Source organism: Mixophyes fleayi, chromosome 12 (assembly GCF_038048845.1).
Source record: "Mixophyes fleayi isolate aMixFle1 chromosome 12, aMixFle1.hap1, whole genome shotgun sequence".
In the NCBI taxonomy this organism is placed as follows: Eukaryota; Metazoa; Chordata; class Amphibia; order Anura; family Limnodynastidae; genus Mixophyes; species Mixophyes fleayi.
In genome coordinates, this window is record NC_134413.1 from 23,248,761 (window position 1) to 23,270,837 (window position 22,077).

Genomic DNA, 22,077 nt, shown 5'->3' on the forward strand with positions numbered 1-22,077 from the left:
TCAGCCGTGGACATGTTGCTTATTCAGTTTTATTTATGTGAAATATGCAAGACAACAGTTCCACACAATGTACCTGTCTCCGGCAGGTGCAGGGTTAACCCCCTCCATCCTTCCAATCTCTTTGCGTAAAAGAACCAAAGCAGAGATTCTGTTTCCCTGGCAACCTCTGTGACGTCACCAGCGCTATAGAACCTGGACCCTGCGAGCTCCGGGTGTCAGCATCCCCGGCACTAGTAGGGAAGCAGCGGCTGGACGAGTCCTTGCAGCACCGGCCGAGGGGGAAACTGCGGCGGCCAAAGGAATGCCTCCACCCGGCCCCGACGCGACCCATGGAGCCGCCGCTGCTACACCTGGCTCTGCTGAGCAACCTGACGGCACTGAGCAGCCCGGGGGCCGGAGCCGGTGCAACCGCTGCAGCCAGCGGAGGAAGAGACGGCTCCGATCTGAGCTCCAGCACTCCGGCCACCTCCAGCAATCGCAGCTCTCCGGAGCCCGGGCCGGCCGAGGAGCCAGGGGGCAGTGCGCTGCTGCACGGAGTGGCCATGGCCTGCCAGGCGCTGCTGCTCCTCGCTATCTTCCTGCTCTCCTGCCTAGGCAACTGCGCCGTTATCCTGGTGATCGCCAAACACCGGCAGCTCCGCACTGTGACTAATGCCTTCATCCTGTCCCTGTCCCTGTCCGACTTCCTCACCGCGCTGCTCTGCCTGCCCTTCTCCTTCGTGCTGCTCTTCTCCCGCGGCGGAGCCTGGCTCTTCGGGGACCGCTTCTGTTTCGCCAATGGCTTCTTCAACTCCTGCTTCGGCATCGTGTCCACTCTCACCATGACCCTCATCTCCCTGGACCGCTACTACGCCATCGTGCGGCAGCCGCAGGAGAAGATCGGGCGCACCAGGGCTATGCAGTTGCTGGTGGCCGCCTGGCTCACTGCCTTGGGCTTCTCCTTCCCCTGGTACCTGTTGGCCAAAGAGCAATGGGTAGTCCACAAGAGGGGCTACTACCACTGCATGTATGTGTTCCACTCTGCTGGCTCCAGGTTGGGTGCTGCCTATAGCATCTCTCTCATTGTCCTCTGCTACCTTGTGCCCTTTGGCCTGATGTGCTTCTGCCATTATAACATCTGTAAGGCCGTGAGGCTATCGGAGATCCGCGTACGGCCAGTGACCACCTACGCGCACCTGCTCCGCTTCTACAGCGAGATGAGGACTGCCACCACTGTGCTGATCATGATAGTGTTCATCATCTGCTGCTGGGGACCCTACTGCGTTATGGGACTGGTGGCAGCAGCAGGGGACTACCCTTTCACCCCGCTCATGGACACCATAGCAATTTGGATGGCATGGGCCAACGGGGCCATAAACCCGCTCATCTATGCTATCCGCAACCCTAATATCTCCATGCTGCTAGGTCGCAATCGAGAGGAGGGCTACAGGACTAGGAACATTGCCGCCTATCTTTGTACACAGGGTCAGAACAGAGAGGTCAGAGGACGGGCTGACCCTATCCGTGATCGCTACAGTAACAGACATGCCCAGGGCAGTAGGGTATCTTCCTCCAGTCCAGCCAATGGTGGGGATCTGGCCATGTGGGCATGCAAGAACCCAACTGTGCTGTTCTGTCGGGATGGCCAACCAGACACCATGTCAGAGCGAGCTGGCTTAAAATCTGAGACCGCAGACACAAGTCTTTGATAATAATAATGGCTATTGCCCACTGGTTGGGCAATCATCTCTGTTTGAGCAGCCCCCTCCCAAAAAAAAACCCAGACAATTCCCCAGAATACCTAGTATTGAATGAAAAGATTGATATTGACCCTAAGATTACCATAGTATGTCCCCATGATATATCCACTGAAGAACCAGAGCATTTAACTAATGGTAATGGCTGGTGTAAGGATGCAGGATAGTACAAGTTTTGCTACTTTATAATCTGCAATGACCTCAACTTTATAAAACCTTTTGTGACACTACCGAGATTTGCTAAAATGTGCAAAGAAGCAAATAGGGAACATAACCAGTAGTGAGTTTATGTTTTAAAGGGACTCTGTCATCAAATCTTTGTATAACTTAAATTGAATAGCTTTAATGAGGGTACAGTTATTTATTTTGGTCAGATCGATCTTTGCAAAAGTGTCACCTTATTTAAAAAAAAAATAAAAATGGAAGTAAACATTTACTGCACTCTTAGGGGTAGATTCAAATCCAAGCTTTGTTCTTTAGAACAACGCGAGCCGCGCACAATTACCGTTATTACATATTATTCCCGTTACTATGGTAATTTCAACGCTGATTTTTGCTCTCAGCTCCCTGAGCCGCAAGCAACGGTAGTAACGCACTTCCCGCGTTGTTCTAAATAACAATGTGGGGAATTGAATTTCCCCCTAAGGCGGAATTTGAATTGCTAGCGATGTGCCACACAGACATCGCCTTTATGTTCAGTTGCGCACATTGTCAGACATTACGGTAGGATCCTCCTCTATGGGGTGCAAGAAAAAATGAGCTGGGATTCTTGCCATAACATGGGCTGTGGACATGTCGCTCATTCAGTTTTATTCATGTAAAATATGCAAGACAACAGACACCACATGTTAGTAACCGCTGTGTGATTAGTGTTAGAGTGCCGTGCGGTCTCTAACTGCAAGTTTGTTGTCTTGGATTTCTTTTTACATTAATACAACTCAGAATTCGCAAAGTGCTGAGAACGAGGTGATTCTTTTCTTCTATGTTATATTCTACCTCAGGTGCTGCCTATAGGGTGGTAGCCTGATCCAAACAGACCCAAGTTATATCAGCAACTACGGCCAGCGGCCGTGCAAGGTTATACATAGTTATTAAATAAAAAATAACTTGCAACATTATTACATGAAAATACTCTGTATTTAAAAGCAGTAAACTTTAAAATGATAATATCCCTTTAAGAAGGTAACAACCAGTTTGTGTTAATTTTAACCATTTAAAAATACTTTGTACGATCTTCACTGCGACAGAATTTTGGTTCACCATTCCTGTTTAGTATTACTTCCTGTGCCAGTGAACATTGGTGGTATTCTCAATGCTGCTAACATTGTCTGTTGAGAGAATAGCACTATCTCACCCAAATGTGTACATATACAAAAAGGATTAATATGAAACGTGACAAAACTGCAACAAATTGAAAGGATGCATCTTACAAGGACTTTAAAGTGAAAATATGTCCTGCAGTGATCTACAGGCGGGGGTTATATGTGGGGAGTGCAGACAATCCAGTACAATACTCTTGTTTAAAGGGAATACTTTTTGTTTATTGTTCAACTACCTCAATAACCATTGGTAGTTAGGGAGGTTTAAAATTATCCTGAGTACTTTGAAAATGATCTTAAGCTATTTGAGTAGAATATATGTGTCGACTTTTTCGATAAAATTAATACACACTTATTCATGCATGTGAGACGATCAGAGATGCAGATTGGAGCCTGTGCCTATTTAGGAGGTCTACAGCAGCGGCAATTTGTATATTGCTGCTCAAGGCACTACCCCTCTACTGCTCTGGGCATTAATATGCAATTTACCATTACTGCTGGCCCCCAAGAAAGGATTTCATATACAGTGTACAGCGGCTACGGCCAATAGCAGCTGTGCGGAGCAGGATTGAGCGAACCAATAGCAGAGCTTGTATTTTCCTATTGGTCTGCATAGTAACACACCCCCATCTGCTCCCTCCCTGAGTGGCTCCATTGGGCCTCTCTGTGATCCTGAAGAAGATACATGTATATTGTTAAGTCTAATTGAATACTAGTTTGGGAGACATTTATTACAACAAATGCACAGAGAACTGAAACCCATAGCAGCCATCCAGATGTTTGCATGTTGCATTAATTCATTTTGTAAATATAACTAGAAATAAATGGCCTCCAGAACCCATTTACTATAGATTAGAGAAGCTTTTCCTGTGCACCAGTTTTCATAAATGTCTCCGTTAAATTTCATTGCAGAGTGTCAATGATATGTGTGACGATAAAACCATACCTGTACGTTGGCCCCTAATCCATCGTCACTGGCCATACCAGTCAGTCCACTCCCTGCAGAATCGCCAAAGGAGAATACAGAATAGCCCTATTCATATCAATCTCTAAACAACAACAGAACTATAAAGTGTACTATAAGATAGTATTTTATTATAATACAGCCATATCTTTAACAAAACACTGTGAAACGCGTGTCAATAGGAGAATTGATTCCCATAGTATGGTTTCACTCTCCGTGATGCTTTTAAAGTTATAAAACCAGTTTAGTACAACGTAAGTGTTTTTAATTATTATTTTTCTTCTCTTTTCCTGTCTTGGATACACTTTTTAAAAAAAATTCTAAGACCGGATTATAAAATAAAGAGATAGCTTTGTGTGTATTGCCATGGTGGAGATCGATGCTGCTGAGTCATCACTTTCTATTTGCGTTAATTCAGGTGTTATTGTATCGACAAACGTTGGCATTGTTTGGGCGCAGCACCATCACCCAAGGTCCTTGTATACAGGTGGCGCTGTGGGGTACTGTGTTTTATGTTTGCATTGTAACAGTTAATGGTAGATGAACGTTGTATGCAGCTCCCAATGTTTCATCAATAATGTTTGAATAGTGGGTTATATGCAAATGATATATTATTTTTAACTGATGGGGGTAAAATACTACTTTTTAAATTTAAATCTAATTTTTAAGGAATGCGGTTTTAAAAGGGATTTTTATCTTCAGGTGATGAATTTATTACACATTTTACTAAATGCATTGGGTTGTAGCGGCCTTCTGTGCTTCTCAGCCTGATATTTTATCATCAGGCACAGTAGTATATTGTTGTTTCCTTCTCTTCTGCTCTTTTATCTGCATTGCATACAGTTGTATCCAGAGACTAGTTCTGTGCCGTATCCAAGGGTAAAGAAATTAACTGCCCGATTTAAAGAGAAGGCTGAGAAGCAAGGAAACCTGCAAATTGTACTAAATACAGTGCATTATCATTCTGGAGGGCACACACAAGCCAATTAATTAAAGTAATTTTAAGGTGGGCATGCCTTTTAGATTTTGAATTCTGTTTTTCTTTTTCATGCTTGTGCCAGGAATTTTTAATGTTGTTATTTATGTGTTCAATATTAGCATAAGGGGTGAGCAGAAAGCACAAAGAATCTAACTTGTTCCATTTTGTTTAACTCGGTGATAAGTAACCTGTTATACTGGAGGGGTCACATGGGCGGCCCTCTAACCTTTAGAAGGGCCACACATCACCCTTAATCTCAGTGATAAATTAAAAGAATACATTTAATAAAAGAAAGACACTCCTATCTGTAATAACAAATCAGCAGGCATTTTAATGTAGCTAAACCAGTGTTACAAGCTATAAATCTGACATTAAAGCAAGGAGGAGTTTGGGGGGGAGGGAGGGGGGGGGGGGGAAATCGGAGGTGGAGGATCGTCTATTGCCCATAACTGGTTTAACTCATTCCCCCCGTTATAATCTGAAACGCCTTAAAATTATTTAATTTGTTTTATTCTGCATTGGGGAGGATTCTTAAATGTTACTAAAATGACAGTATTTTTCTTGTACAGTATTTAAGAATAAAATACTTTTTTTTTTTTTTTTAACTTTTTCACTGTGTGTGAGGAGTGGATGTATATTATTTTGTAACCAAATAAAAGTCTTATGCAGCAAATGCTTAATATTGTGATTTTATTTAAAAATATTTACGCTTTGCCTGTTGTGATTGTAGTACAGAACTGCATGTATCAATATTATGCACTGAATTTCATATTTAAAACTGCAAAATTGCATATAATATTTAAACACAAAACTTTCAGTGCCACTCTGTGTGCTGGTGCGTTGTATCGCTTTAAGTTCTTCACTTGAAAACTTTTTCTTGTCTAATAGGGTAAGTCCACTTTTGTAGGACTTCTTCTCTTTCCAGTCTGGACCCCATTCTTTAATTACAAATACATGGATTATATATGTAATCACCTTTCTTTATTATACTTGGCTGCAATTACAGTGTTGGTCTATCTGGGTGATTTGATTCCAGCTTTGCACAGCTGGACACTACAATTTTTACCCATTCTTCAATTTTCTTGGAATTGCTTTAAATGTTTTCCAATCTTCATGATGAAGCTCTTGTTTGGAAATACACTAACCAGTGGTTGGCCCTCTCAGAAACAGGTGTACTTATGTAAATTCAAATTAAATAATTGTACAGAGGTGGAATCTAATCAACTAATTATGTGACCTCTGAAGACAATGACTTACACTAGACATCATAGCAAAATGATTGTCTTTTATTTGTAATCATTGGTCAATCCGTGGCGGTGTGAAAAATGTAATGGGAATGGAATTTGATAGTGTTGCAATGAAGGCAGTAAGAGAAGTGGTGGTATGGCGTACCACTGTATACACCCCCACTTCCACCACTGTGTGTAATTGTGAAACAATTCAGAATTATACTCACCGTTAATTTCTTTTCCTGTGGAGTATCTCAAGGAAAGGAAATTAACGGCGAGTATAAATCTCAATTTTCCTTTCCTAGCTGAAACACCTTTGGATTTCAATAGTCATCGTTGAGTCTCCACGCCATCAAACCAAGGGAGTCTGGATTTGGATGCAGAACCGGACCCTGATGTATGAGGTCTGGTCTGACCGGCAATGGCCATGAACGTTCCAGCAGGGAACGTCCGGTGCTACCGTGAACCAAGGGCGACCCAGCCATGGCGGGAGGACTGCTATCACCTCTACCCTTTCCTTCCTTATCTTCCCGAGTACCTGAGGGATGACTGGAAAGGGAGGAAACACGTAACCCAGCTTGAAGTTCCACTGTATCGACAGGGCATCTATCCCTAGGGCCCTGTTGTCTCTGTGACGGGAGTAGATGAGGGGTACCTTGGCATTGCTTCCTGTGGCCATCGGGTCTATTTTTAGCACTCCAAACCTGTGTCGTATGAGTTGAAAGACCTCTTTGTGCAACTCCCATTCTCCTGGGTGGACTTGGTGTCTGCTTAAATAGTCCGCCACCATGTTGTCTTTGCCTGCCACGTGAAGTGCTAAGAGAGATCTCGGATTCGTCTCTGCCCATGCCATCAGTGTGTTTATTTCGGCCAGCATTGCTCTGCTCTTGGTACCACCCTGCTTGTTTATAAAGGCTACTACAGTCCTGTTGTCGGAGAATACTTGCAGATGTTTGTGCTCGTAGATAGGACTGGAAGTACTGGACTGCACGCCAGACCGCTCTCATCTCCAAGATGTTCCCCTGGAGAAGTCTCTCTTCGTCTCGCCAAGTGCCCTGTGTGACCATCGCCTGCATGTGAGCACCCCAAACTACTGAACTGGCGTCTGTGGTAAGAACACACCAGTTCGGTATGGAGAGAGTCACACCTTGCTTTCTCATGCCTTGTAGCTGCCACCAGTCTAGGGACTGTCTTGCTGACCTGGAGAGGTTGATTTTGGAATCTAGCGACTCCACTGCACGATCCCCCATTCTGCAAAGAGGTTTGATTGAAGATCTCTCATATGCCATCTTGCCCATGGAAGGATTTCTATTGTTGAAGAAAAAAAATCCCTAGGAGGCGAATACACATTTGTGCCAAAACTCGAGGTTGAATCTGAATTTGATGTGCTAAGGACTGGATTTTGTCCAATCTTTCTTGAGAGACAGACCTTGTCCTTTCTTGTATTTATTTGCACTCCTAGGAACACAAGCTGTTGTGACTGTGTCAGATGGCTTTTTGATACATTGATTAACCAACCGTGCTGTTGCAGAAACTGGATTACTTGGGATGTAACCTCCAGGGCCGCTTCTTCTGACTTTGCCGCAATCAGGATATCGTCCAGAAATGGCCACAAAGCTAGTTCTCACTCCCTGAGTGCCGCTATGAGAACTATAAGGACTTTGGCCTTTTCACGTCTCCAAGAACATTTACCAAACAGAAGACAAGTAAACTGGAAGTGGCGTCCTTGAATGCAAAACCTCAGGAATTGCTGGTGATGAATAGTGACCAGGATATGAAAATATGCATCCTTTGCAATTCAGAGCTCGTAAATCTAGTAGCGTTCTGAAGGCACCTGACGCTTTCTGGACTAGGAACAGTCTGGAATAGAACCCCACCTTTTCCTGATTTGTCGGCAACGGTACAACAGCTTTTGTTTTCACCGGGCCTTTTGGGCTTTCCTCCAATGCTTGCTGTTCTAAGAAGGACATGGGACTTCTTGACTGGACAAATCTGTTTCCTTTTGGCCAGGTATGGAATTTTATGGCATATCCTCTGGGGACTATCTCCTGGACCCACGATATCCTGGCGTCCACTGGGGTTAGTGGAGACTGGATCTGCAGATAGTTATTGGGTTCTTTGCTGTCCTTGTTTTCCCCCTTTTTCGGAAGGGCCAAAAGGACTGTCGTCATATTATCTTGATGTCTGGAAAATTGTCTCCCAGGCCTATAGGCACCGGCTTCTTTAAACTGTTGCCGCGGAGAGTAAGTGACAAAATATCTCCCCTTTCTGTCCTGTGGTAAACGATTAGCACTACCACTTGCTAGCCTCTGCATCAGATTATCCAGCTTTTCTCCAAACAACAAATTACCTTCATATGCAAGCGTTGTCAGACGGCTTTTGGATTGGTGATCTGCCGCTCATGGACGTAACCAAAGCAGTACATTTAGTACATTCTACAAAATGACAGCTAGAATTTGATTGGTTGCTATAGGCAACATCTCCACTTTTTCAAACCCGCAGTTTAGTAAATATACCACTAGGTTTTACGCATAGCAACTAATAAGAATCTAGCTATAATGTATTTAGTACTTTTTAGAAATGATAGCTAAACACCTCCACTATTTATTTTTTTAGGTTTGCTATATTTACAACTTGGTGATAACAGAATATGGGCGATTGTGTTTGGGATAAAGAGAGACATTTTTGACCAGGGATTACTATGGCTTTCCAGCAGGACAAAAAATTTAGGAGGAGCTTTGGGTGACTTTTACACCATAGCAGTAAATTAAGATATCCGAGATGAGCCAGCCAAAAGAAGGGAGACTCCACGACCTGCCAGTCAGTGGCAGTGAATGGAGGCCATATAAAATGGACTTGTGTCAGAGTACCCAGGAGGCTGCAAATATCAATTTAGCTGTAATAACCAATGTCACTGTGAGTTCCTGTTATTTAGTGTGGTAAATATTCTCATTCTTTGCATCTCTTTCTTGTGCTAATAAAGTCAGTATTGTTCAACAATCCCTGTGTGACCTGTAAATTATTACGATACTCAGACCTTATTTCCTCGTAAGGATCCATGTTAGGCGAGGGCACCACTTGGCTTAAGCAGAGAAGTCATCACTGTATTTGGACCTCTGAGTCAGCACTTTATCACATTGTATGGTCCTATCTTTCTTAATTGTAGACAAATCCAGCAGTTTTAATTTGAGATAAATATAATGCTTTAATGAAAACACAGGAACAGGAGAAGATACTGTGGTGTCATGTATGTACCTGTATACAAGGCCTGCATCACTATTCTGGAACACTTGCACATTCCCCAGGGACGCCACTTGTGATCAGTCCTTGTCATATAAAATGTTTCCACTTAAGCAAATGTTGCCATAAATTGCCCAATTCTGCCCTTGGAACTCACTTTTTGTTTAAATTAAACCCTTCTGCGGACAAACGCTAGACGAGTGCTCAACAGGCTTAAGTCCCAAACTAGCAATATCCATGGTTTTCTCACCCGTGGAGGATTGGGCCCAATGAGAACCCACTCCTGCCTCTCCCACACACAATGCTGAGAACAAATTTATGAAGCCCATTGCCATTATATGGATTTCCTTCCAAGACGGGGAGCCTCTGCCCTTCATTACAGTGATGTGATCAGAAGTATTAGGGTAATTTGATGTACATATATGCAAAGTGATGTTTGATCACACTAGCACTGCTTATGACAGGTGCTCTTCAGATAAATTTAGGGCTTCCGTAAAGGAGAAATGTTTATTTTGGCCTCTAGGACAGTAAATCATATCATTATTCCCATAAACAGTGTATCTGAATAAATGTAGGTGATTTTTAGGGAATGCACTAATGACATGACATCAACCAAATGGACATTTGATGCCTTTTGGATTATTTAAGTAATCTAAATGGGTTGGACTATTCAACTGATAATCCAATGACAGGTGTAAATTGAATCAGTTTAAATCGCACATGAAGTTGTAAAAAGCACTTTTTTGTTGGGTCTGTTCCCAGTAGTGCTGTGGTGTTAGCAATGATCCAAAATGACCTTTTCAGGACAATATCACTGTAGTAGAACATACGGATTTTAACATATTACCGATTCAATGTGTAAAATCTGCTGTACTGTACAACAGTCCTTCTAGAGAATGATATAACATTTTAAATGCATAACAAACTAAGTCTTATTCTTTTATTGTGTTTTTAATTCTGCAAAATGTTAACAAATTTAAAATCTTATTTCAAACAAAATTGACAATCTGATCCAAAACAAAGGAGAGAAGCCACCAACTAAACTTCATTAAAAGCATTTTTGTGACATCCCACAAATTAAATTTTTGAAAATACGAGGCTTTAACATTACGATTCTGTTGGTTTAAGATACTGCTACTTTGCGGATCTCTCTCATTGTGTAGTTATCGCTTGACAAGGGGTTTTTGTTTTTTTTGTTCGTTTGAAGCTGGTTTCAAAAGGAGTATGGGGTGTTCATAGCCAGCCTCAACGGAAGTAAATACTTTATCTTGTCAAAGGTGGCAGGAGCAATGGAGGCTATACAACCTCCTTAACATAACCTGGTAATAAGCGAGATCTTGGACTTCCTTAAAATACCACTAGATGGCACACTTTGATACAAATTGCTGGACTGCTGTAGGAATATACTTTGAAACGACCCTCACACAATTAAAGGGCGATTGAAAGCATGCTATGAATTGTGGGAAATGTAGTTTAACAACATTGGGAAGTAGAGATTATGATCATTGTAACTAAAACCAACAATTATTGATTCAGAAGTGAAAAACTGCTATGTTGTCCAAATGTTCCTTATAGAGATTTCTAAAATAATACAAATATACTACACATCTTGTAAGTACTGTTTTTTTTATTGCATATTTCCATAGTTAAATGTACATCATAATAAAAACAGTGTTTTTTTTCTCTTCTACTACTAAACATTCTCGTTCCTACTAACTAGAGTTCACTATGATCTCAAAGATTTTTAACAGACGGACACATTTACAAATGTTCAGATTTATCTTTTTGGAGACGGATTTAAAAAAAGGTATTTTTGTTTTATTTTGTTAAAAAAAAATGCACACCATACAGAACAACCTCTAATTACATCAGCACTGATCAAAATGCTTCTTTTTTACATTGGCACCATGAAAACAAACTCAAAATAGTGACAAAGGGATCCAAGACATGATCATATATTGCAAATCCCTGTGGCACCAAGTGGGTAGACCTGAATGAGAAACGTAAGAAAAAAAATATTTGGCTTTTTTTTTTTTTTTTTCTTTCTAGAATTTGTTACTCTAAATGAATTTTTTCAAACTTAAAAAAATATCAACCAAAAAAAACCCCTCTACCTTTTGGATGAACAGTATAAAAAAAAACATAAAGAGGCACTTTAGAAAATAATTATAATAGAAATACAATGGAAATAATAACGGGGGGAATGTATCAGAACTGACCAATCAAATCAAGTTTTGGTATAAACAGGTCTGGTTACAGAAATACAGTGACCAGACCTTGATGCAACTTTTAAGTTACAAAAACCTCTCTCTGCCAAGAAAACGAAGGTTCTCTTAAGCACTGCACAACCCAGAGGAAGAAACTTAAAGCACCAGTTGAGTACCTGACCGGCCGGCACTAGACTGCCCACAATCCACATGAAGAAGCTGGTTGAGAATTGTGGGAGCAGTAGTCCACCAACAACAGTGCACAGCAAATACCAGATAAAGCATAGCGGTCACCTACATTCTGGGCAGGCAGCCATTTTGTGAGCTGGATTAACATTTAGGAGAAAGCAGCCTATCATTTTGCTAGAGACTACTGACATCACAGGGAAAGGAGGTACAAAAGGAAAAAACTAAAATTCATCATGCCTCAGTAATGCTGCTTTCGCTCACAAAATGGCTGCCTCCACCGACTGTAGGTCACGGGTACACTATAAGTGGTTCCAGACATTTGAGCCCTCTAGGAGTTTTTATTTTTATTTCACAGCTTCTCCAAAGCACAATAAATGTGTCCCTGGAATAAATATTCTAGTCATGAACAACCACCTAGTTATATAGGGATTTAAAAACACATACACAACATTCTAATGCAAATTTGTAGGTGCGAAAAAAGAAAAAGGTATTCTAATAACGTGCACAAGCACCAAGCCATTATATACAGCTCTATAAAACATAACCCACACCTTTACTATATACTTCTTTACAGTGCCTCCCCAACTGTTATAAAGAAAAGTGAAATCCTTCCCACAGTAAAATAAAATACATCATTGTGTCTGAGTGCGGTTGTCTGTTTGCCAAATGTAAATTCTCACAGGCAAATGTGATCATAGTCTGCATTTCATATGTCCTTTGGTCTTCATGTCCAGGATTTCAAACAAATACATCTCTCTAAGAGGCAGTCATTTACTAAATCATTTGTGTTTTCTTCATTTGCTAAATGGAAACAGTCATAAAATAAGTTTTTGTGCAATGTACATAAATGGGTAATGTATAATAGTGCAGCATTAAAGCATATTTGTTTTATTAGGTCACCATATATAGTTATACATTATATTTGGAAAAGAAAAAAATGGTGAACGACATATCTTACTTAAATAGATGGTCTTTCTTTTTTCAAACTTGCTGAGATAATATTTGGATAAAAGGTACGTGGCAGATTATGTTATTTCACAGAATAACAGTTAGATCCGTAAAGAAATTTTCAGGTGGCGATTACAAAAATGGTGAATTAAATTTATAAGCGGATTATACAAAAGTTAGAACTATAAAAATATAGAATGGTCTGAAATGTTGCAGATTGTGCTTCTCCGTTCAGGCAAACATACAAGAAAATGAAAATAGCCATTTTCCAAAATACAAGAAGCCATTGTTACCAAAATAGATAAAGGGGCTAATTTAACAACTGTAGGTGCTGTAAACCTTACCAACCAATCAGATATAAGTTTTAATTATAATGAGTACTACAGACTGCTAAAAGCCGACATCTGATTGGCTGCTATGGGTAACGTCTCGCCAATGATTTTGCACCATGTTTTTAAATAAGTTTTCTAAGCTCATATCAATAGAAAAGTGATTTCTGAACAGAATTCCCTCAACTCAAACAAAATGGCTGCCCCAAAGAAATCTTGTTTTAGAGACTTTAGTAATAAATCATAACAGGAGACACTGTATATGGTCTAAAGAAAAATGACATGATTCAGGATCTAATTTCTGTGGAAAGAAAAAAGTGTTACAGAGAAGATAACACCATGTATGTGACAATGAAACCAGTAAAGTATCAACCAGCCGTAACGCATTGCTGCAGAATAATTTTTATTTATTACGCTACACTCTGCAAGAATTTGCTTACACACTTGTTTTGCAGTCTGTGCTTCCTGAGAGGTGGACTGGATGGTCAGATTTGTAACCATTTGCTCTGTGTTAGAGACTTTTAGAGGTATAATAGAGTAAACATTAATCAAAACAAGAATGAAAATTCAGTGAATGTATTGGATCTGGTTAGATGGTAATATATAAATGAATTTAAATCTGAAGTCGTTTTAAAAGGAAACCTATAACTGCAAGTCTAGTATATATCTCAGATGAACAACAACTGTGTGACATTTCAAAATGTGTAAGTAGAAAGTTCCATATCTCTACAGAATACTAAATATTTCAAATTATTTATGCCTTATATTGGACTAAAAGCGGTAGATTTAGCAAACTTTCTGAAAAGGAAAAGTGGAGGTGTTGCCCATAGCAACCAGATAACTAGCGATCACATTCTAGAATGTACTAGATAAATGAGCTAGAATCTGATTGGTTGCTATGGGCAACTCCTCCATTCTGCTTTTTAGAAGGTTTATAAATCTATCCCTATAAGTTGAATTGTGCAATGTGTTTCCTACATAAAGTAACCTCTTGATCAGTAGGAGCGTCCAGACAAATTCTCAAAAACATATTAAGCACATTCAGATATCTTTGAAACCTTTTACAAACTCATGCTGTGGACGTGACTGGTCGCTATTTCCCCTACCACTCGTATATAAGCTATATTTCTTCAAAATTCTTAACCAACGGACATGGTACAATTGACAAATTCTAAAAGACCCCATATTTTTGGGGGGAGCTGGCCACCAAAATATTCCAGTATAAAAATACATTTTTTTTAATTCTTTACAGCATTTTTTTCCCATAAAGAGATGATCATTTTGACTACAGCTTTAAACCTTTGAAATGATTGTAAACCCAATTCTCTAAAAACCACAGAAACCAGCCCAAAACACACAGACTAATGCAATCAGTAGTAATGAGATGACATCTTTGTAATCAGTGCTGAGTATGTATGTTACATCTGCCCCGCATCCATCCTGTTTTATATGCATCACTTTAGTAGAGACTATAAATGGAATATTGGTCCAGTAATGTTATGGAAGATGCTATTGCACTCACTAATGCAAAGTATATTCTTATTTAAACTAATAATAATGATAAACTGTATTGTGACTTACATTAAAGCACCCACTTCTAGAATCCCAAAGGTGATTTTTGATTGCACGTTTTTTTCAGACAGGAATCAACAAAGCCCCCCACGTAAAATAATCCTGCATTTTATTGCATAATTAGGGGAATGCTAAAGAACTTTGCTGCGATTTGAAATACATGTGAAACCCTGTGTGTTTTCATATAGGACACACTTATGTAATAAATATATTGTATTTCTTTTTTTTTTATAACTACCCTTCAAAGTCACCTACCTGCAGTGGAGGAAGCCATTTCGTAAACTAAACCAATATTCACAAGAGACATCACTGAAATTGCAGCCTATCTATTCACTAGGAACCAGTGACATCAGTGAATGGATAGGCGGCATTCTCAAAATGGCTGCCTCCGCTGTGTTCAGGCGACAGGTGCACTTTAGTTGCGGAATTGACCGTTGCGTTTAAACATGAGCAAACGGATCATATATTTTAGGAATGCACCTGCCTTCATTGGCAGAATATGCTTTGTGCTTTTGCACTTATAAAAACAAAAAAGTTTTAGATAAAAACAGGATAAAACATTTATACACAGTGGGTATGTATACATGTGCTTCTGTACACATATATACATAATACTGCAGTAAATCACATATTCAATATGTGCATGGATTCCTCCAAACTATATACATACATGTGTGCAAGTGTATAAAATGCTTTACGCAAATACATATGCACACACATTATTATACATAAAGTACATATGTACACACCCAACCACCCCTCCAATCCCAAGGCAGTGTCACTGACAGTGCAGGCATTTTTCGCTAATGGTCTCTAAAAGTTACGGGAGTGGCTTAATAATTCAGCTTCGTAACGGGTCTCTCCCGACTGCTCTCTGTCGCCTGGTTGGCAATGCGCTTGCGGTTTCTTTTAAGCTTAGAAAGGTCCTTATCGAAAACTTCGCCCGATCGGAGAGCAGAGACCAGGTCATCGAACTCCCCCTCTTCCTCTCCATTTTCCTTGGCTTTCCTGGCCTTGCGTTCCCGATCGCGCTGCTCCTTGAGCTGTGGGCAGGACAAACGCCATTTACCAACAAGTCAATACAGTCAAATAATGTAAAAAAAAAAAAAAAAAAAAAGACACATTAGTCACCAACAGCAAAGTCAGCAGAAGAACATGGAAGGTCTTTGGTACACAAGCAACACAATTGATGTAAAAGTGCAGTAACCCAAGAGAACCAGATATTAGTTTGATTTTAGAAAGTTTGACAACGAACCTTGAGATCCTACTGGTTGCTATGGGTTTCTGAACATGTGCACTGTGCTAGAGAAATCGCCATATCTTTATCTACTGGATAAGTCATGTACTTTACTAATTCACTGCCCACGATATAGGTTGAATGTTACTATACATAAACGCCAAACGCCCTACCCTTCGGCCCAAATCCTAATGTATAGATCTATGTGGATAACCACCTCTATTGTTTTCCCCAATGGTTTGGCTGCTGAAGTTACAAGTACTAGACCCAGTCTACGCCATTATTATTATATAGTTATTTAAGTGCTTTGTGGTTTATGGAGTTGTTTCCAGTAAACTATGTATTGATAAATTTGCATCCAAGTTCGGCATCTTCTTGTCTATGAATGCAAACAAGGTGTTTAATTTTATAGCAAGTATTAAGTACCCCTCTTGGCCATGTTAAATGCTGGTAAATATGTGATTCCAACAGACAATAGACAAAAACAAGGGGAAAATAAATAAAACAGGGCTGATGTAAATATCAAATGATGTATAAAATATTCTTGTTTTAGAACTTTTCCTACAGGAGTTTCTATGTAGACGCTAAAAATCAGAGCTCACCATTCAGCACAGTTGCCATAGTTTCTGTTCTCAACTCTATAACCCCTCTATTTCCCCCCAGAGCCGCCTACCTGTCAATCTTATGGAGTGTGAATATACAAGATCTTGTGGGCGTGGCCTTGTGGGAAGGGACATGTGACTTCATGAGGCAGAATATAATGTCAGAGGGACCGGTTAGGGGGAGGGAATCGGTACAAGACCCCTTGAGCTCTCTCATAGCCTGCACAGAGGCATAACAAAACTATATATATTTAATTTAGACTGTAAGCTCCAATGGGGCAGGGACTGATGTGAATGAGTTCTCTGTACAGCGCTGTGGAATCAGTGGCCCTATATAAATAAATGGTGATGATGATGATATATACACCAAATACATTCCCCTGTGATTGGCACAACTATGCAAAGGAAACCGTTAAGGTTTCAGTCCCTTGATGGATGGAGTCACGTAAGCCTTCGCAGCTGCACTTTTCCCTCCCAAATTCTTTTGCTGACTGATTGAAATTAGCGACTTTGCGTAGATCAGTCATAGACAACCTGTGGTTCTCCGGGGGCTTGTGAAACTAGTAAAGTTCCATCATATCCTGAAAGCCATTACCTGGCTGTCCGCTAGCAAAGCATGCTGGGGCTTGTAGTTTCACAACACCTGTCAAAATCTATCGATAAGACTGGTACTGCAGCTATACATGACCTACGTATTCATTGCAAATCAGATTAGATTACCTGTGCTTTTTTTTTTATACCATATGCAGAGATTGATGCTCACAAAACCCTGTTATCAATCACAGCAAGAGAGCAGCAAGCTAGAAATCAGGGATGAAACAATTTATTGCAGACTGTAGACCTTGTACTTTATACAAGGTGTTATAATAACTGAATGCTGCTTAGAACTCTCAGGGCTAAATCATTCCATTATGTTAGTGAGAAGAGAGTAGAGACAACTTCAAAGTTTCAGGCGATGATTGTCTAAAGATGTTCTGTTTAGTGAACATCTGACGTCCGTCACGCAGAATCGCAGGCTCACTCCATCACGTTAATTAAACACATGAACTGACTGACATTGAACAAGTTCAGACTGCAGAATTAGATTTATAAACACGCCAATGACTTCACTCGGGAAGAAATGGATTGTCTGCCTTCAGCACATTGATCTCATCCTGCAGTGCTCAGACATTTGTGGTAGGAGGGAGACAGACAATTGACTTGTAGAGAGTGTTACCCACAAGTAAACGTTTTCCATTATAATTACAATATGTGTTAAAATTTGTATGTATGATTATTATCCCTTGAATAATAATAATAAAAGTGTATTCACAGAAACAGCATCTAGCTTTCCATACTTTATAAAACTTACTTTCTTTAAAGCTACATGAGGTAATGATGAAGAGGAAGCAAATTCTCTTTGTTCTGATACTTAATGACACAGCAGGAAGTTGGACGTACAAAGTCACTTTGAAATCGCTTGGAAGGTAAATTCTTCGCCTAACTCAACTGTAATTTTCCAATGATAAAACATTTTATACAACTCCCTCAGCAGGAAGGATACATTTATATTTGCCAATGTGAGGATAGTTTTTTTTTAGATAGGTTTGTCTAGAGTCAGAGTCAAACACACAGACACAAGCAGGGGATTAAATGGGTGTGTGGCTAGAACACAACTACATCAGCAAATAATATTTCAGCTCAGTCAACTCCTGTACTCCATGTGCAATTAAGTAATCATGTTTTACATACATGTTCACCATATATAAGATACACTATATGGACGAAAGTATTTGGCCACACCTGTTTATTATTGAATTGAGGTGTTTCAATTAGACCCGTTGCCAGAGATGTATAAAATCAAGCACCTAGCAATGCAGTCTCCATTTGCAAACATTTGTGATACGTTGAGAGAACGTTGCCTGCCTAACCGCATTATGGCAACTATAAAGTTTGGTGGAGGAGGGATGATGGTATGGGGCTGTTTTTCAGTGTTTGAGCTAGTCCCCTTATCTCCAGTGAAGGGCAATCTTAATGTTTCCGCATACCAAGTCATTTTGGTCAATGCTATGCTTCCAACTTTGTACCAACAGTTTTTCTATTCCAACATGACTGTGCCCCAGTGCACAAAGCAAGGACTACAAAGACATGGTTTGAGGAGTCCAGTGTGGAAGAACTTGACTGACCTGCACAGAGCCCTGACCTCAACCCCATCAAACACTTTTGGGATGGAATGGAAATGGACGAGAATGCCTGGCTCACGAACATCAGTGCCTGACCTCATAAATGCTCTACAGAATGGGCACAAATTCCCACAGAAACACTCCCAACATCTTGTGGAAAGCCTTCCAAGAAATGTGGAAGCTGTTATCACTGCAAAAGTGGGACCAACTCCATATTAAAGTATATGTATTTGAATACAATGTCATTACTGTTGATGTAATGGTCAATCGTTCGAATACTTTAGTCCATATAGTGTATATGTTGGGCTGCATACACTCTGTTTCAACTTTCAGATGCTGGTTTTATAAAAGTTCCTTATTCTTATCCACTCTTACGACCCAGCACCTGAACATCCAAATCTATGAAGTCTGGTCCACCGCGCGTGTTCAGATTGCTCACACATCGGATCATTTGGAAACCATGCTGAATGGCCTTAGATGTATAGCCAGAAATATAGTGCTAACTACCTACAGCACTTAATCCTGTAAGACAATCAATCATACAGCTACTCCCATTACAATGTATTTTATTTCACGTTATACAAGTATGTCTGGGATATATCATGATTTCTATGTGAACATGAAATATCTTGCTAATTATTTTTCTGTCTGCAGCTATGAATTTTTCTTTATCATAAAAAGGGAATTGTGAGACATTATTCTCGACATCTCCCTCAATGTTTGTCAATACAGTTAATATAATATATTCATCTTTATTAGACATATTCAAATACTTTAAAAGTCAACAAAAATGCTCGTCATTTATCTGCATGATACAAGGCAAACTCTGCAAAATATGTTTCTTACAAAAAGACACCAGCTGCCAGGCACTGAGGCTGCAGTAGTGTTTGTGCAATGCCAGCTTTACAGAGTATATTACATGGCACTGCTGCATCATGACTCGCCATCTTTGTGACTGGCATGAGAATGAAGCGACATCATGATCCACTTGGGATCGCTGTGGGACTGTGAGCCCCAAGTATAAGAGGTAATAAAATATGTAGAAATTAAATAATTGTGTTTTGTTTTTAAAAGGTTTTTGCAGACATGGTAATACTCAGGCGCGGGCTGGGGGAGGGAAGCCCAGGGGGCACACAGGCGGCCCCATCGCATGAAACAGGATGCGGCCGCGTCATTGATGACGCGGCCGCATCCCCTGTCATGTGATGCGGCCGCTGGTGAAAATGTGCTATATTGCACCCGGGGGGCGGCCGGCCGGCCTACCCCCCGGCCCGAATAGCGGTCTGACCCCCCTGGCCAGCCCACCCCTGGTAATACTTTAAAGCAGTAACATCATGTTATGAAACTGGAGCCGTGATTTAGCCCTAGTGAGCCCTGCACCTGGGCCAAAAGCAGGCCGTTAAATGACACCTACAATAAAGTTGTCTTACTTGAAAGAGCCAATTATAATATTCTCAAATAAATATGCAACAAATTAGCTTATCATAATAATATATATTGGAGAGAATGTTATGATTGTGAAGGGGGGAGATATTTTACTGCACACAACAAACTTCCTGTCAGGAATCCCATTTAAGGACACTGCAGCAAGCCTCTACTGGCCTCCCTTTGTATTTTAAACATCTCAAAATCTGGAAAGGAAAGTAAACTTGCAAATATAGTTTTCTGAATGTTAATAGTAACTATCTTAAGCAAAGTAAGGCAAAAAAAGGAATAAATGTTCTCTAGGACAAACCATGTTACAATGCAAGGGGAGCAAGTTAGTTTATTACTTTGCACATAAGTTAAATACTGGCTTTTTTTCATCTAGCGAACAAATACTTGATAGTTTTATTTTTACACTGAAATTTAAAGTTAATCTAAGAAATGCCCTATCCCGACTACAAAATCTGTCCCCACATTTAAAATTTACCTCCCTCTCCAATGCAACATGGTTTTGCCCAAGTGCAAAGTTACTTCTTTTTTTATGCTTTGCTCTCCTTATTGACTCAGGCCCTACACGTTTTATGTTTTCTAGGTTTACTAGTCCTTCAAGCAAATAAATTTCCTTTCTGTGAGAGAATTTCTAACCTGTGCCTCCATACGTGTCCGTCGTTCCTCCTCTTCCTTCCTCTTCCTTATGTTCTCGTTTTCCTGTTTGGCTTCTGACAACGCCTGGAGGAACTGATCGAAAATCCCAAAGAACTCATCTGGCTGAATCTTGTTGGCTTCCTCCCCAAAATGTTTGGCTGACTTCATAAACTAGAAGGATTTGAAATAGGAAATGTTAATCTAACTTCCTAGGTCAACTATGGCAGCCCCTGTACGCAGTACGATACAACACTGCAGCTCTGACACAGAACCGCCATATTTGCATCACCAGTCATATATTCATTCATATAAACAGAATATCTGGCACATGTGCATTGGGTAACCTCTTATCCAACAAGTGACCGTAAACATAGGAGGCACGTTTCTTCCACATAAAACAAAATCAACACCGCAGGAGTCAAAGAACTTGCCTTCAACGCCACTTTGAAGTGGCTGTGATCCTTTTATGGACACATGGCCTTTTATGAAAACCAAATGTGTGACTGGGGGCCGTGTTTGTATTTTTTTTACTTCACAAAAACATTTAATTTAATAGAGGTGAATGATTCCTGGAAGCAGAGCATGGACAGATCATGGCACTTTCTTAGCATTTCTAATAAAAGTTGTCAACTGCAATTTATAAAATAAATCTGTGTTGTGAAGTCAAAATTGCTACACAATGACCACTAGACATACTATGGGCGTTTTTTGATTTTTTTTATAAACATACTACAAAGGTTAAAAGGCAAGGGACACTAGTGATTTTTGAGATTGAATGAGACGACTATATTTTTCATAACCCTATCCCCAAAATCCCAAGTTAAAATCTCAGCCTAGTTTGTTCTGTTGCATCATGTTCTACGATTCAGCGTTGCGATGACAATGTCTGCAGCTGACATTAGGAAGCTGAGACAGCAACCTATGATGTTTAATAAGTAGTTTATGTTTTGGGGGTGGTCTGAGAGAAAATAATAGAACATACAACAAAATGACAAAATTAAGTACAAAAGCTATATAAATACAAAACAACAAATTGACATAATTACAACCTCCAAAATGGGTGGGGTATGGAACAATGATACTTATTATTCCGACAAGACTTACCCAGACGTGTTCAGACCAAAGGGCTCCCTCCCCGACCAGGCTCCAGGACGGCTGATGTGGAAAACGTCTGGAAGCAATCGCGATCACTGAAGAAGCCGCCGCCACTTCATGACGTCACCGGCAACCGCGACGCTGTTATTGCTGCTGTTAAGGGGGTAATGTAAGTATGCGGGCATGGACAACGTACTTT

At 40.3% G+C, this 22,077-nt stretch overlaps 2 protein-coding genes across 2 annotated transcripts in view; one reads left to right on the forward strand and one right to left on the reverse strand.

The window, feature by feature from the left end:
- The first annotated feature begins 228 nt into the window (after positions 1–228).
- On the forward strand, positions 229–2,323 carry GPR135 (G protein-coupled receptor 135). Its single transcript, XM_075193167.1, has one exon. The coding sequence runs from the start codon at positions 330–332 to the stop codon at positions 1,686–1,688; it is 1,359 nt and encodes a 452-aa protein (XP_075049268.1). The 5' UTR covers positions 229–329; the 3' UTR covers positions 1,689–2,323.
- Positions 2,324–11,076: 8,753 nt separating this feature from the next.
- Positions 11,077–22,077, reverse strand: part of DAAM1 (dishevelled associated activator of morphogenesis 1) — a 91,734-nt gene continuing 80,733 nt past the window's right edge. Inside the window, 2 exon segments of the mRNA XM_075192421.1 lie at positions 11,077–15,755; positions 20,784–20,954. Of these exon segments, the coding sequence (XP_075048522.1) occupies positions 15,546–15,755; positions 20,784–20,954 (381 nt within the window). The 3' untranslated portion in view covers positions 11,077–15,545.

What these genes read in the sequence shown, in the direction of transcription:
- GPR135 (XM_075193167.1), top strand. Translation starts at nt 330, where the DNA reads ATGGAGCCGCCGCTGCTACACCTGGCTCTGCTGAGCAACCTGACGGCA.